Below are 13772 nucleotides of genomic sequence, written 5' to 3'. Positions count from 1 at the left end.
ATAATTGTTTATGGTTGAACTCTTTATCAAGGCTAATTGTGGAGGGAGGAAATAGCCATTATAAGGAGGTGAGAGTAGGAAATGTGAGGAACAGATCAGTTGCTAAAAGGGGATTGGTAAACATAGAGGGGTCAGACAGTGGCCAAGCTTAGATTTGGGATTGGGAGGTGGAATAAGGTGATTGATAGATGAAAGGGGGAGAAAAAAAAGAGAGAGAGAGAGAGAGAAAGAGAGAGTGAGAGAGAGAGAGTGAGAGAGAGAGAGAGAGAGAGAGAGAGAGAGAGAGATGGAGCAAGATGAATACACAAAATGACTTAGAGGTGGATGAAAAAAGAGACAGCTAGTGGAGGGTAATAAGAGGGAAGCCAGTTAGTGCTGTGAAGTAAATAAGTGATAATGGTGTTAATGGGTACCATGAGGGGAGAGGTAAAGGATTTTTGGCACCATGTGGAGCAGGGGATTGGAAAAATATTCCTCAGGTTTAGCAACCCAATACAATTAAAACCAATCATAATTCCTATGCCAGTGGTCTCTGGCATAAATCTGAGCAACCTGATGCAAAGCTTTTCCAGCCATCTTTACAGCCTTTGTGTGCTTCGATCTATTGTGTGTTTTCTGTGCGGGCAAAAGTGTGGTGTGTGACTTAAAGATCACCTTGTCTTTCTATCTTTCATCCTGCAAACCTTTAAGACTGCAACTTGCTTGAGCACTGGTTGCACAATTGCCAGCATTTACAAATTGTACAAAAAGAAACTGCCAACTAGATGAATTGAACCAAGTATATTCCAAATAATAGTAAAACTTTTAAAGTTTAAATTTAGGCATATCGTATGGTAACAGGTCATTTTGGCCCTAAAGGCTGCACTGCTCAATTGACCTACAACTCCCCCCCACCGCCCCCTGCCCCCGGTACGACTTGAACAGTGGGAGGAAACTGGACCTCCTGGGAAAACACATGCAGACAAGGAGAGAACATACAAACTCCTTACAGACAGCACCAGATTCAAACCCAGTCCCAATCGCTGCCACTGTAATAGCAACGTGCTAACTGTGAACGTTAACCATGACTTCCAATTAGTCTTTCAGCTTTCTAGTGTTACAAAGCAAAAGTGTTTGATAAAATATTATAAGCACAAATTTAAACATGACACAAAAAAATACGAATTAGCTTTGCACTGCTTAAATAATTAATTACCGTAAATATTCGAGTATAACATGAAGAATTTTATACCGAAATTTGTGCTCAAAGTAGGGGGGAGGGGGTCGCATTTTCTATGAGGTTATAACTTTAAAAACATTTTCTGCCAGGTTTAATGATAAGTAAGATGATCACACCCACCTACATTGATGGCAGCGCAACTCGGGCAGGCGAAGGGGGAGAGACTGCAGCGTGAATCGGGCGGGCGAGGGGGGAGAAAGACGCCAGTGTGACTCAGACGGGCGAGGGGAGGGGGGTCGTATTGTACACAGGGGTAAAATTTTTCCCCATTTTTCCCCTCAAAGATGGGGGGAGTCACATTAAGCACAAAATGCATTATACACGAATATTTATCGTAGTCATTCAAAGTACATCATGATTTGCCATTTTCTGAAATTGAATATAAAGTGAATTAAACAGAAATTTAAAGTGAAATACCTGATCTTTCCAACTATATGTGTGTCTGAAGAATGCCAGTCTGTATTCAATTGCCCCACCTGCCAAAAAATATGTGGACATGAATATTATTAATAATTTTTCAAGCCACTTGTTCAAGAAAATAAAGTAACAGAATAAATAGAACTAAAGTAATAATTTTTACCATTATCCTGAACATAACAGTGAACATTAATTTTATGTTTGAAATGATGAGATGATAAATACCTACTTCCTGGATAGGTTTAAGTTATAGCATTGTCCAGTAATTGCCTACTCCCTTTACCCATCGTGTTGACACTGATTTCCCCATCTACTAATGCCATTTGTCTGCATGGTCTCCATATCCTTGTTTATTGAAGGCTCGTTGAAATGTTTCTTAAGCATGGTGAACTGTACTGATTTCACTATGGATCATTCTAGATATCAACCTCTCCCCTCAATTTATGTTTAATTTTTTTTATTAATTGATTTTTATTTAGACATTCAGCACAGTTACAGGCAATTTCAGCCTTTGAGCCCATGCTACCAAATTACACCCAATGGACCTACAATTCCCAATGGTGGAATACCTTACAGACAACGCAGGATTCGAACCCCAGTCCTGATTACTGACGCTGTAACAGCATTACACCAATAACCACGCAAACTATGCCTCCTTTCCTTCACCTTAAACATCTGCCCTTTTGTTGATACCATTTCATGGGGTAAAAATTTAATGTCCAACTAATCCGTGCCTCTTACAATTTCATATACCTCTTTCAGGTCATGGTCTGTATAAAGATCATGTCTCATGAACTTGATAGTTTTCTGAAAAGGATTAATGACAATAGGGCAGTAGTTAATTAAACATGTGGAATTTAGCAAGGCTTTTGACAAAGTCCTGCATGACAGGTTTATCTGGAAAATTAGATCACTGGGGTCCAAGGGGACTAATCCCATCAATAGAAGGAATAGTGGAGGAAAGGTGCTTATCTGATTGGAGGTGTGACTAGTGATGTGCCATAGGGGTTGGTACTGGATCTATTTCGATTTGTTGTCTACATCAATTATTTAATTTGAAATGTAGTTAACATGATGAGCAAATTTGCAGATGGCACCAAAGCCGGTGGTGTCGTGGATGGTGAGGAAACACAACTAAGTTTACTGAGGTATCTGGATCAGTGGGATAGGTGGGCGAAGGAGTCACAAATGGAATTCAACTCAGACACGTTGAGGTGTTCCTCGCAAGGCAAAGATGAGTTGGACTTAGTGAACAATGGAGCCATGGAGAGTGTTGCAGAGAAGAAAGGAATTGGGGCACAGGTGTGTCACTCCTTTAAAGTGGTAACTCAGGTAGATAAAGTGTTGAAAAAGATGTTTAGCCCATTGACCTTCATTGGGCAGGGCACTGAGTACAAATGTTGGGACCTCATGATTCAGCAGAACACTGTGATGGTGAAGCCACAATGAGAGTAATGTATGCAGTTCTGGTCTAAAGGGCATAGAAAAGACATAAATAAACTGGAAGTGGTGCAGAGGAGATTCATCAAAATATTGCTGTGCCTGGAGAGCTTGTATTACAGGGAGAGGTTAGATCTTTATTCCCCAGTGAATAGGAGGCTGTGGTAACTTTATAGAGCTTTACAAAATGCATGTTCACAGTCTTTTTCCCAGGATAGATGATTCTAGAATTAGAGAGCATAGATTTAAGGTGAGAGGGAAGAGATTTAAAAGGGACATGAACAGCATCTTTTTCAATGAGAGGCTGGTTCTTAGCTGGACAGAGCTGCCTGAGGAAACTGTGGAAGCAGGCTCAATTTTGACATTCAAGACATTTGGACAGGTTTATGAGCAGGAGGAGCTTGAAAGGAAATAGAGCAATTACAAGCAAATGGCACCTAGCTTAGAGTGCAAACCATGTCAGCATGGATGAGTTGGGCTAAAGGGACTTTTTTTAAATTAAATTTAGACATATACCACAGTAACAGGCCATTCTGGCCCACAAGCCTGTGCTGCTCAATTAAACCCAATTAACCTCCACCTCCAATATGTTTTGAACGGTGGGAGGAAACCAGAGTCCCTGGGGAAAACCCCACACAGACATGGGGAGAACATAGAAACTCCTTACGGACAGCGCGGGAAATGAATCCTGGCCCCAGTCGCTGGCACTGTAATGGCGTTGCACTAACCAATATGTCAACTGTGCTGTTCTCTACTGCATAACTCTATTGAACTCCTCAAGTTCCTTTGCTCCAGGGAAAATAAGCCCACTATCCAATTTCTTCCCATAAAGCCCTCCATTTCAGTCAATATTTGGGTAAATTTCCTCTGCAACCTCTCCTTCCGACTCTGTGGTTACAATTGTACAGAGTTATTCCAAATGCAGACTAACTGTGTTTTGGGGACACAGGATACTTCACATACTGCAATCTAAAAGAAAGAACCAACTGCTAGATGAACTCAGTGGGTCAGGCACATCTGACTAACCATTTGAGTTCCTCCAGCAGTTCGTTTTCTGCTCTAACCAGTGCTTTGTTATATTGCCACATAAAATTTAAATTTTATATTATGCATGCAGAACTTTAAAAGGAAGGTTTTTTCACCACCCTATCTACCTGTGTTACCATTTCCGGAGAGACTATAGACTTGATTCCTCAAAGGTCCTGCCATTCAGTAACATTCAATAGCTCCCTCACTTTAACTGAATATCTCCTACCACAATGCAACTTCCCAAAATGCATTATCTTGCACGTGTCAGGATAAAATGCTCTACATTTTGCTGTAGTCTTAGGCAACCTATTTTTTCATCAACAAAATCACAAATAATCATTCATCCCACGTTCACAACTAGGACATGAATATATATTGTAAACAAAAACCGTTCTAGCAGACATCCCTGCATATAGCACTTGTCAATAGACTCCCAATAAATAAACATCCTGACACCATCACCCTCTGTTTCCTATCACCAAGTCAATTTCAGATCCAATCAGCCAGCTCTCCTTGGACCCCAGATCTCATTGGGGCAGCATGGTTGGCGTAATGTTCAGCGCAATGCCTTTACAGCACCAGTGAACAGGACCAGGATTTAAATCCCACACTGTCTGTAAGGACTTTGTACATTCTCCCCATGTCTTCATGGGTTTTTAACCAGGGGCACCTGTTCCCTCCTACTCTTCGAAAGGTACTGAGGGTGTAAGTTAATTGGGTATAAATTGTGCGGCACAGACTTGTGGGGACAAAATGGCCACCGTGCTGTATCTCTAAATTGATTTTAAAAATTAAAAATAACATTCTAGACCCACTGATTGCTAAGCTGCAGCCATTATTTTCAGATTCAGATTTCAGATTTATTGTCAGAGAACATACATGTCATCACATACAACCATGAGATTCTTTTTTCTGCAGGCCAGGCAAAATTTTGGAGTACAAATAAAAACTGTACACGATGTACACATGTATACAAATAAACAAATGTAAACAACAGGCTGTGCAGGGAGGAGAAAAAAGCAATAACTATGTGCAAAAGTCAGAGTCCTTAAATGACTCCCTCGTAGAGTTTGTCATTGAGGAGTCCAATGGTGGAGGGGCAGCAGCTGTTCCTGAACCTGGTGGTGCGAGTCTTGTGGCACCGAGACCTCTTTCCTGATGGTAGCGAGAACAGAGCATATTCTGAGTGGTGTGGATCCTTGATATTTGCTTCTGTTCTCTGATGGCTGTGTTCCCCGTGGATTTTCTCAATGGTGGGAAGGTGTTTGCTTGTAATTTCATGGGCTGTGTTCACTACCTTTTGCAAGGGTTTACGCTCGGTGGTATTGGTGTCCCAATACCAGACTGTGATGTAGCCACTCAGCACACTCCACCACACAGCTGTAGAAATTTGCTAGGGTTTCTGATGTCATACCAAACCCCTGCAAACTCCTGAGGAAGTAGAGGCGCTGAGGTGGTTTCTTCACAATGCCATTAGTGTGTTCGCTCCAGCAAAGATCCTTAAAGATAGTGACTCCCAATTACTTAAAATTTGCTCTACTTCTCCACATCTGATACCCCAATGATCACTGGATTATATATATCTGGTTTTCCCTTCCTGAAGTCAACAATCAGTTCCTTGGCTTTAGTGACATTGAGTGTGAGGTTATTACTGATACACCATTTGGCCAATTTTCCATCTCCCTCCTATAAGCTGACTTATCACCTCTTTTTAATCAATCCACTACCATCATATCATCAGTGAAATTGTAAATGGTGTTGTTGGACCGAGCTACACAGTCATAGTTAGGTGTAGAGCAGGGGGCTAGGAATGCAGCCCTGTGGTGCTCCAGTACTGATGGAGATTGTGGAGATGTTCTTACCAATGGTCTGTAGGTGGGTTGAGTCCAAGGTCTTGGAGTTTGGTGATCATTTTTGAGGGGATGATGGTGTTAAGTGCTGAACCGTAGTTGATAAAGTGCATCCTGATGTATGCATCTTTGCTGTCCAGGTATTCCAGGACTTTGTGTAGAGCCAGTGAGTTAGCATCTGCTATAGACCTGTTTTCATAATAGGCAAATTGGAACAGATCCATGTCACTGCTCAGACAGGAGCTGATATGCTTCAACACCAGCCTTTCAAAACACTTCATCACTGTTGATATGAGTGCCACTTAATTAATTATTCAACAGAGCTTTTAAAATCAACCTTCAATTATACAAACAGCGAGTCTGAGTATGCAAAGATAAATGCATAAAACAGCTGTAATACAATGCCCAACCCTCAAAATAAGAAAGTAGTAAGTTCATGTTCCACATCAGAAATTTGGGTATATAATTTAGCACCCAGAGCAACACAGTTGACATAATGGTTGCGCAATGCCTTCGCAGCGCCAGTGATCAGGACTAGAGTTCGAATCTCGCGCTGTCTGTAAGGAGTTTGTACGCTCTCCCCGTGTCTGTGTGTGTTTTCCCAAGGGGCTCCAATTACCTCCCACCATTCAAAACGTACCAGTGGTATAGATTAATTGGTTCTCAATTGTGCGGCATGGACTTGTGGGCTGAAATGCCCTGTTACCGTGCTGTATGTCTTAATTTAAAATTTTAATAGATGGATGTAACACTATTAGAAGAAATGTTAGAACATTACAGCACTGTACAGGCCTTTTGGCCCATGATGTTGTGCCAACCTACATATTCCTATCAATAAAATTACTAAACCTTCCTACTCCATAACCCTATATTTTTCTTTCATTCAACTGCCTGACTAAGAATCTCTTAAATGCCCCAAATGTTTCAGCCTCCACCACCAGCCCTGGCAAGGCATTCCAGGCACCCACAACTCTTTGTATAAAAAAACGTACTCTGATGTCTCCCCTAAATTTTCCTCACTTCAGTTTGTAGGGATGTCTCCTGGTGTTTGCTGTTCAAAAACATGGGAAAAGATGCTGGCTGTCCACCTTATCTATGTCTCTCAGAATCTTATAGACCTCTATTACGTCTCCTCTCATCCTATGACACTCCAAAGAGAAAAGCAGCAGCTCTGCTAACCTTGCCTCACAAGACATTTTCCAATCCAGGCAACATCCAGGTAAATCTCCTCTTCACCCTTTCCATTGCTTCCACATCCTTCCTATCATGAGGTGACCAGAACTGAATACAATGTTCCATGTGATTTCACTAGAGATTTGTAGAGTTCAAGAGTCTCGACTCTTGAACTCATTTCCCTATTAATGAAGCCAAACATCCCATAGGACTTCTTAACTATCCCATCAACTTGTGCGGCAACTTTGAGGGATGCATGGATTTGGACCCCAAGGTCCCTTTGTTCCTCCACACAGTTAAGAATCCAACCATGAACCCTGTACTCAGCCTTCTGGTTTGGCCTTCCAAATGCATTTCCTCAAATTTATTCAGATTGAACTCCATCTGCCACATTTCCACCCAACTTTGCATTTTATCTATTCTTTTTTTGTAACCTTCAACAACCATCTGTACCATTCCAAAATATGCCTGCTTATCTGCTTCTTGGTGTTCTGAGGGCCATTTGGGAGCCAATAGACTACTCCCAGTACAGTGATTGCTCCGTTCCTACATAAAGTACCATTTACCCTCACAGTTTGATATGAAAAATCTTACGCTACCTTTTCACAGAACACTAGATGACATCTCCCTCATGATCTTGCCAATAATTATCCCTTAACCAACTTCAGGAAAGTAAACGATCTTTATATTATCATTCCGCTTTTGGGAATCTTGTTTGAAAATTGACTGCCAACTTCCTGGAATACAATATTGACTTTATTCCAAACTTTCTCACAATAAAGCACTCTCAGATGTTGAGAATGAACTCTATTTCAAACACTCAATATAAATGTTAATATTCATTCTTTATTGTGGAAATGTAACATGCAAGTGTCAGAATGCAGATAATCATTTTACTACAATTTAACAGCCAATTACCTTTCTGCTGATAACATTCAAGCTTCATAAATCCTTTACCAGTCACCCTTGCAATATTTTCAAGTTTAACAAGTTCCCTTTCTAACAGTATTGTTACACTGGAGACAATTTCAAGCTGTAGCTGTCTGTGATGACTTGCTTTAGGCAGTCTCTCATCAGAGGCCAAAGGATTTTATTTTTCTCCAAATTTTAATCCATCCTGATTTGGCTGCAGTTGTGCTGTATGTTTACCATTCCTATGAAAATTAAGCTACTTTCCAACAATGTAAGAACATAAGAAGATAAGAAATAGGAGAAGGAGCTGGCCATCCACCCATCGAGCCTGCTCCACCTTTCAATAAAATCATAGCTGCTCTGATCAATGACTCAACTCCACCTACCTGCCTTCTCCCCATATCCCTTATTTCCTTTTTTATGCCAAAATATGTCTAACTGAACCGTAAATATGTTCGATGAAGTCGCCTCAACTGCTTCACATAAGTTGCAATTCTCATTTTTTACAATTCAGAAATGGTGGTCAAAAAGTGATATGATTTGAAGTCCTGTGACATGGAACAATGTTCCCTTCAAATGTTTTCCCTTTCAGCCTTAACATGTCCTCTACTTTTTATCTCTCTTAACATCAGTGGGAAAAGCCTGTTTGTATTTACTCTATACACATTATCATTTTGCATATAAGGAATGATTTAATTTTTTTAAATAGTTTAATGGCTTCAATATCTTTTCAGCTCTGAAAATGGCACAAGATCCCAATTACATACAACTTATTTTCTCTTTATTTCCATCAGTGTTAGCTGTAATGGTCTTGGAAACAAATGGGTTTTGGCAATCACAATATATTTCAAGGTTGGCATAAACTTAAAAAAGAAAATAATCTATAATTTAATGGTATTGAAATTGGAACAAAGCCACCATGTAGGCTATTATACAGCATATTGGAAAGTGTCACATTGTTTCAGTCTAAGGGGACTGTCTGAAGCTGTGATTAATCATTGTTCGAGTAATAAAAAGAACTTTATGCCACAAATAGTTCTCAGCTACAGAAAACCAAGCAGTACTGGTTCTTGGGAAGATTCTCCCTTCATATCTTTATTATTTCATTTTATTTCAGCGGACTGGTTATGCCCTTTAAGTAAAAGCTATATATTATCTTTTTCCATTAGCCTCGGCAGCAAATTTCATTTTAATCCAGGCCGAGACTCCCAATTTACCACTGGGTTCTGGCCACTCCTAGCTTCACCTAGTTCATCCAATATTTTGCTATTTTACTCTTGAATTTTAAACCTCATTATTACACAAAAATAAACAACATGTTCTGGTTAGAACATAGAACAATGTTGGCTGGACATTGGGTAGGAAAAAAAAATCCTATATCAGCTATGGGCAGTTGTGATCAAACAAATTCCTTGAGGAAGATAAGCAATGACAGAGTATGCTTGCGTGAAATTAGGGAAGCAAAAAGAGGACATGATAGCTCTGCATTCACGGTAAAGGAAAATTATGTGAAATTCCACAGATATATTAATATGAATAAGGAGTGAGGGAGAGAATGGGTCCCTTTAGGATCAACATGATCTTCCATGTGTAGAGATACAAAACCATGCATCCATATCTTAAATCAATATTTCTCATTGGAATTTATTATGGAAAGGTTCATGGAAATTAAAGAATTGAGCAGTTATATCTTGGAACATATCATGTTAGGAAAGAGGAGATATTAAGAGTTTTAAAGGTGGATAAATCCAGAGGGCTTGACCAGATGTATCTTTAGACACTGTGGAAAGATAGGGAAGAAATTGTGGGGGGTTCCAGCAGGGATATTTCTATTAGTGTTGTGCTGGGAACACTTCAGTCTACCTGGCAATTAGAAAGTTCCAGCACAATTTTTTACGTCTTATCTGTTTCTTAAGAAACACAAGTAATAAATGTTCTATTCAATCACCTTATCAACTTGCTCTCCGCCCTTTAAAGGACTTGTTGATGTGGACATGAAAGTGTCTCTGTTCAGTTACATTTTAAAAATTGTACATTTTATGTTATTCTTTTTCTTTCCAAATTCTACCTCTTCATGCACATTATGCTTGTTCCCCATTGAAATGTTCCTTAAATCTGCTATTATCCTCTTCATTAACAACTGTTTTGGTGAAAATATTGCTTTCAATGTAAATGAACAACTGATGAATCCATAAATGTTGCTTGGGGATCCCTGTGAACAACCCAGTTTGGGGGGAAAAAAATCATCTACTGCTATTCTCTGCCTTCCATCTCTCAGAAAACATTTATCCTTAATGCTAATTTAGCCTCCACTGAGAAATAAAGACTTCCTACTTCTCAGAACAAATGCAAGTTCCAGGAATACATTTGAATTTGGCACAGCAAATCCTTACTATCATTGGGTTTCTTTCGAATGCACCCAATTGAACTCTATTACAAGAAAAGAATGAAGCTGAGGACAAGTTTGAGGGATCAGTGCTGAAGATTCCGTGGAAATGTTTTGTGGAGCAGGACTGGGAATTCCGAGGAGTTATTCATATACCATATATCAGCAGTTTTTATATTTTATTTTGCATAACCTGGTAGATCTACTTATCATTTTCTGAATCTTTCTACCTTCATATCACTATTGCAATCCCAATAATTATGTAGTAATGTAATGCTGCCTGTCGGAATTCCTTCTCGGAAGCAGGTGAGCCTGTTGCTCTGCATTTACAAGAACAGCTGAGTAATGTTGCAGGCAGGTCTTCCACAAAGAATTGGAAACAAAAGGCCCCAGCATCCACTTTTCTTTGTTATTTGTTCATTTATCAAATGACAAACAAGCAAGCAGCAGTTCAAGATGATATCACGGCCACAGGCAGAAATGTGAAATATCACGATGAATTTATATTGCTTCCAAAGTTTCAACAGACACAAAGATATGAAACTATTGTATTGAATGCAGAACACCATAACGTATTTTTATTGCCTGGCTCCAAATCAAGGCAAGAAGCGAGACATTTTCATATGGTTTTACAATCTATGTCTGGTCCTCATATTGGGATTCTAAATTAGAGGAAGGCAAATTTTGCGGAAATGAGAAAGGACCTGGGAAGTTTCAATGGGATAGGTTTTATGGCAAGGGTGTGATAGGTAAAGTGGAAGGCCTTCAAGGGAGAAATTTTGAGAATGCAGAATTTGCATGTGCTGTTAGGATTAAAGGCAAAGTTACCAAGCATAACAAACCCTGTTTCTCAAGGGAATTTGGCAATCTGGTTAAGAAAAAGAGGGAGATGTATAGCAAGTATAGGCGACAAAGAGCTAATGAGGTACTTGAAGAGTACAAAAAAAGCAAGAAAATATTCAAGAAAGAAATCAGGAATGCAAAATGAAGTCATGGGGTTGCTCTGACAGATAATATGAAGGTAAACCTGAAAGGGTTCTATAAGAATATTAAGAGTAAAAGGTTAGTAAGGGACAAAATTGGTCTTCTAGAGGATCAGAGGGGTCAACTACGTGTGGAACCTCACGCAATGGGGGAGATTTTAATCTTTTTTTTGCATCAGTATTTACTCAGGAAACTGGTATAGTGCATGAGGGAGGAAGGGAAACACAGAAGAGTCATGGAGCAGATGGAAATTAAGGAGGAAGAGGTGGTTGTTGCCTTACAGTGAATAAAGTAGATAAATCACCTGGGTCAGTTATGATATTCCCTTGGACATTGAGGGAAACTAATGTAGACTATTCCGGGGCCCTGGCTGATATTTTCAAAATGTCTTTGGCCACGGATGAGGTGCCAGAGGATTGAGGGTAGCACATGTTGTCCCTTTGTTTAAAAAGGGCTCCAAAAATAAACAAGATAATTATAGGCTGGTGAGCCTGACGTCAGTGGTGGGTTTTTTATTAGAGGGAGTTCTGAGGGACAGGAGATATAGGTATTTGGTAAGTCATGGGCTGAGTAAGGAGAGTCAGCATGGCTTTGTGTGTGCTAGACCGTGCTTAATGAATCTTGTGGAGCTTTTCGATTAGGTTACCAGGATGAGGGAAGGGCTCAGGATGTTGTCTGCATGAACTTAGTAAAGCCTTTAACAAGGTCCTAGATGGGAGGTTAGTTCAGAAGGTTCAGACACTGGATATTCAAGGATAGGTTGTAAATTGGATTAAAAATTGGCTGTGTAGGAGAAGGCAGAGGGTAGTAGTGCTTCTCAGATTGGAGGCCTGTGACCAGTGGTGAGCCTCAGGGATCTGTGTGGGACCAATGTTGTTTGTTGTCTATATCAATGATCTGGATGATAATGTGGTGAATTGGATCAGCAAGTTTGCAGATGACATGAAGATAGGAGGAGTTCTGGAGAGGGATGAAGATTTTCAAAACTTGCATAGGGATCTGGACCAGCTAGGCAAATGGGCCAAAAATGGTAGATGGAGTTTAATGCAGGCAAGTGTGAGGTGATGCATTTTTGAAGGGCAAACCAAGGTAGGAGATATACAGTTAATGATAGGGCTATAAGGAGTGCAGAGGAGCAGAGAGACCTGGAAATACAAATGCATTATTCCCTGAAGGTGGTGTCGTATGTGGACAGGGTTGTAAAGAACACTTTTGGTATCTTAGTTTTTATAAGTCAAAGTATTAAATATAGGAGTTGGGATGATATGTTCAAGTTGTTTAAGACATTGGTAAGGCCAAATTTGGAATATTGTGTGCAGTTCTGCATGCCTAACTACAGGAAGAATATCAATAAGATTGAAAGAGTGCAGAGGAGATTTACTAGGATGTTGCAGGTCTTCAGGAGTTGAGTTAAAGGGAAAGATTAAACCATTTATGACTCTATGTTTTGGCACAAAGAAGAATGAAGGGAGATTTGATGGAGGTTTACAAGATTATGAGAGGTATAGACAGACTGGATGTGAATAGGCTTTGTCCACTTAGATTTGGGGAGATAAATACAGGAGGACATACTTTTAAGATGAAGGGGGAAAGGTTTATGGGAAATATTAGGGGGAAGTTCTTCACTCAGAGAGTGGTGGTGGTGGTGTGGAATGAGCTGCCATCTGGTGTGATGAATGCAGGTTCGAGCGTGTGTTTGAAGAACAAATTGGATAGGGAACTGGATGGGAGAAGTCAGGAGGGTTAAGGAATGGGAGCAGGTCAGTGGGACTAGGGAAATGATTGTTGGCACAGGCTAGAGGGGCCAAATGGCCTATTTTCTGTGCTGTAGCATTGTATGGTTGTTCTATGCTGTTCAACAGTGGAACAGGTGGACAAAGTTACTTTGACCTCAACGGCTATGAAGGCGGATGAAGGCTGCAACAAATCCATCATCTCCAATCATCATAGTTTCCATTCCTTTGGAATTAGTTGGTTGATTTGTGAAATATCATGTGCTTCTTGAAGTGCAACATTGAGTACACATTAAAGAAATACACGCACAGGCTTCTTTGCTCTGTTGAAAATGGAATGGCCCATCATCCTTGACCCCAAAGGATAGCTATGACTGACCAAGCGTTATATGGCTCTATGGAATTAGAGCTGTTTGACAGTGTCATTCTGAAGTCCACAACTTGAAAAAACCTAACAAGCTGTGTGTCATTTTATAAAACCACTGATTTGATGCAGACTTGGAATTTTAACTCAAATTACTTTCACACAATCTGGTTCCTGCATCTCTACATCTCCACAATGGATGAAGATTTCGCGTGAAAAAAAATCACAAAAATAAAACAGCATGGAATAAGATCATTCCACTTCT

General features: G+C 40.0%; 1 protein-coding gene across 4 annotated transcripts in view; it reads right to left on the bottom strand.

The window, feature by feature from the left end:
* LOC138743149 (protocadherin gamma-A2-like) overlaps nt 1-13772 on the bottom strand; it is a 189510-nt gene that overhangs the window by 118726 nt on the left and 57012 nt on the right. For all 4 annotated transcript variants that reach the window (XM_069898044.1, XM_069898047.1, XM_069898046.1 and 1 more), the window contains exon 2: nt 1637-1695. In XM_069898044.1, the coding sequence (XP_069754145.1) occupies nt 1637-1695 (59 nt within the window). The remainder of the gene's footprint in view (nt 1-1636; nt 1696-13772) is intronic.

Source organism: Narcine bancroftii, chromosome 9 (assembly GCF_036971445.1).
Source record: "Narcine bancroftii isolate sNarBan1 chromosome 9, sNarBan1.hap1, whole genome shotgun sequence".
Lineage (NCBI taxonomy): Eukaryota > Metazoa > Chordata > Chondrichthyes > Torpediniformes > Narcinidae > Narcine > Narcine bancroftii.
This window is presented reverse-complemented; position numbering and strand designations above follow the sequence as displayed.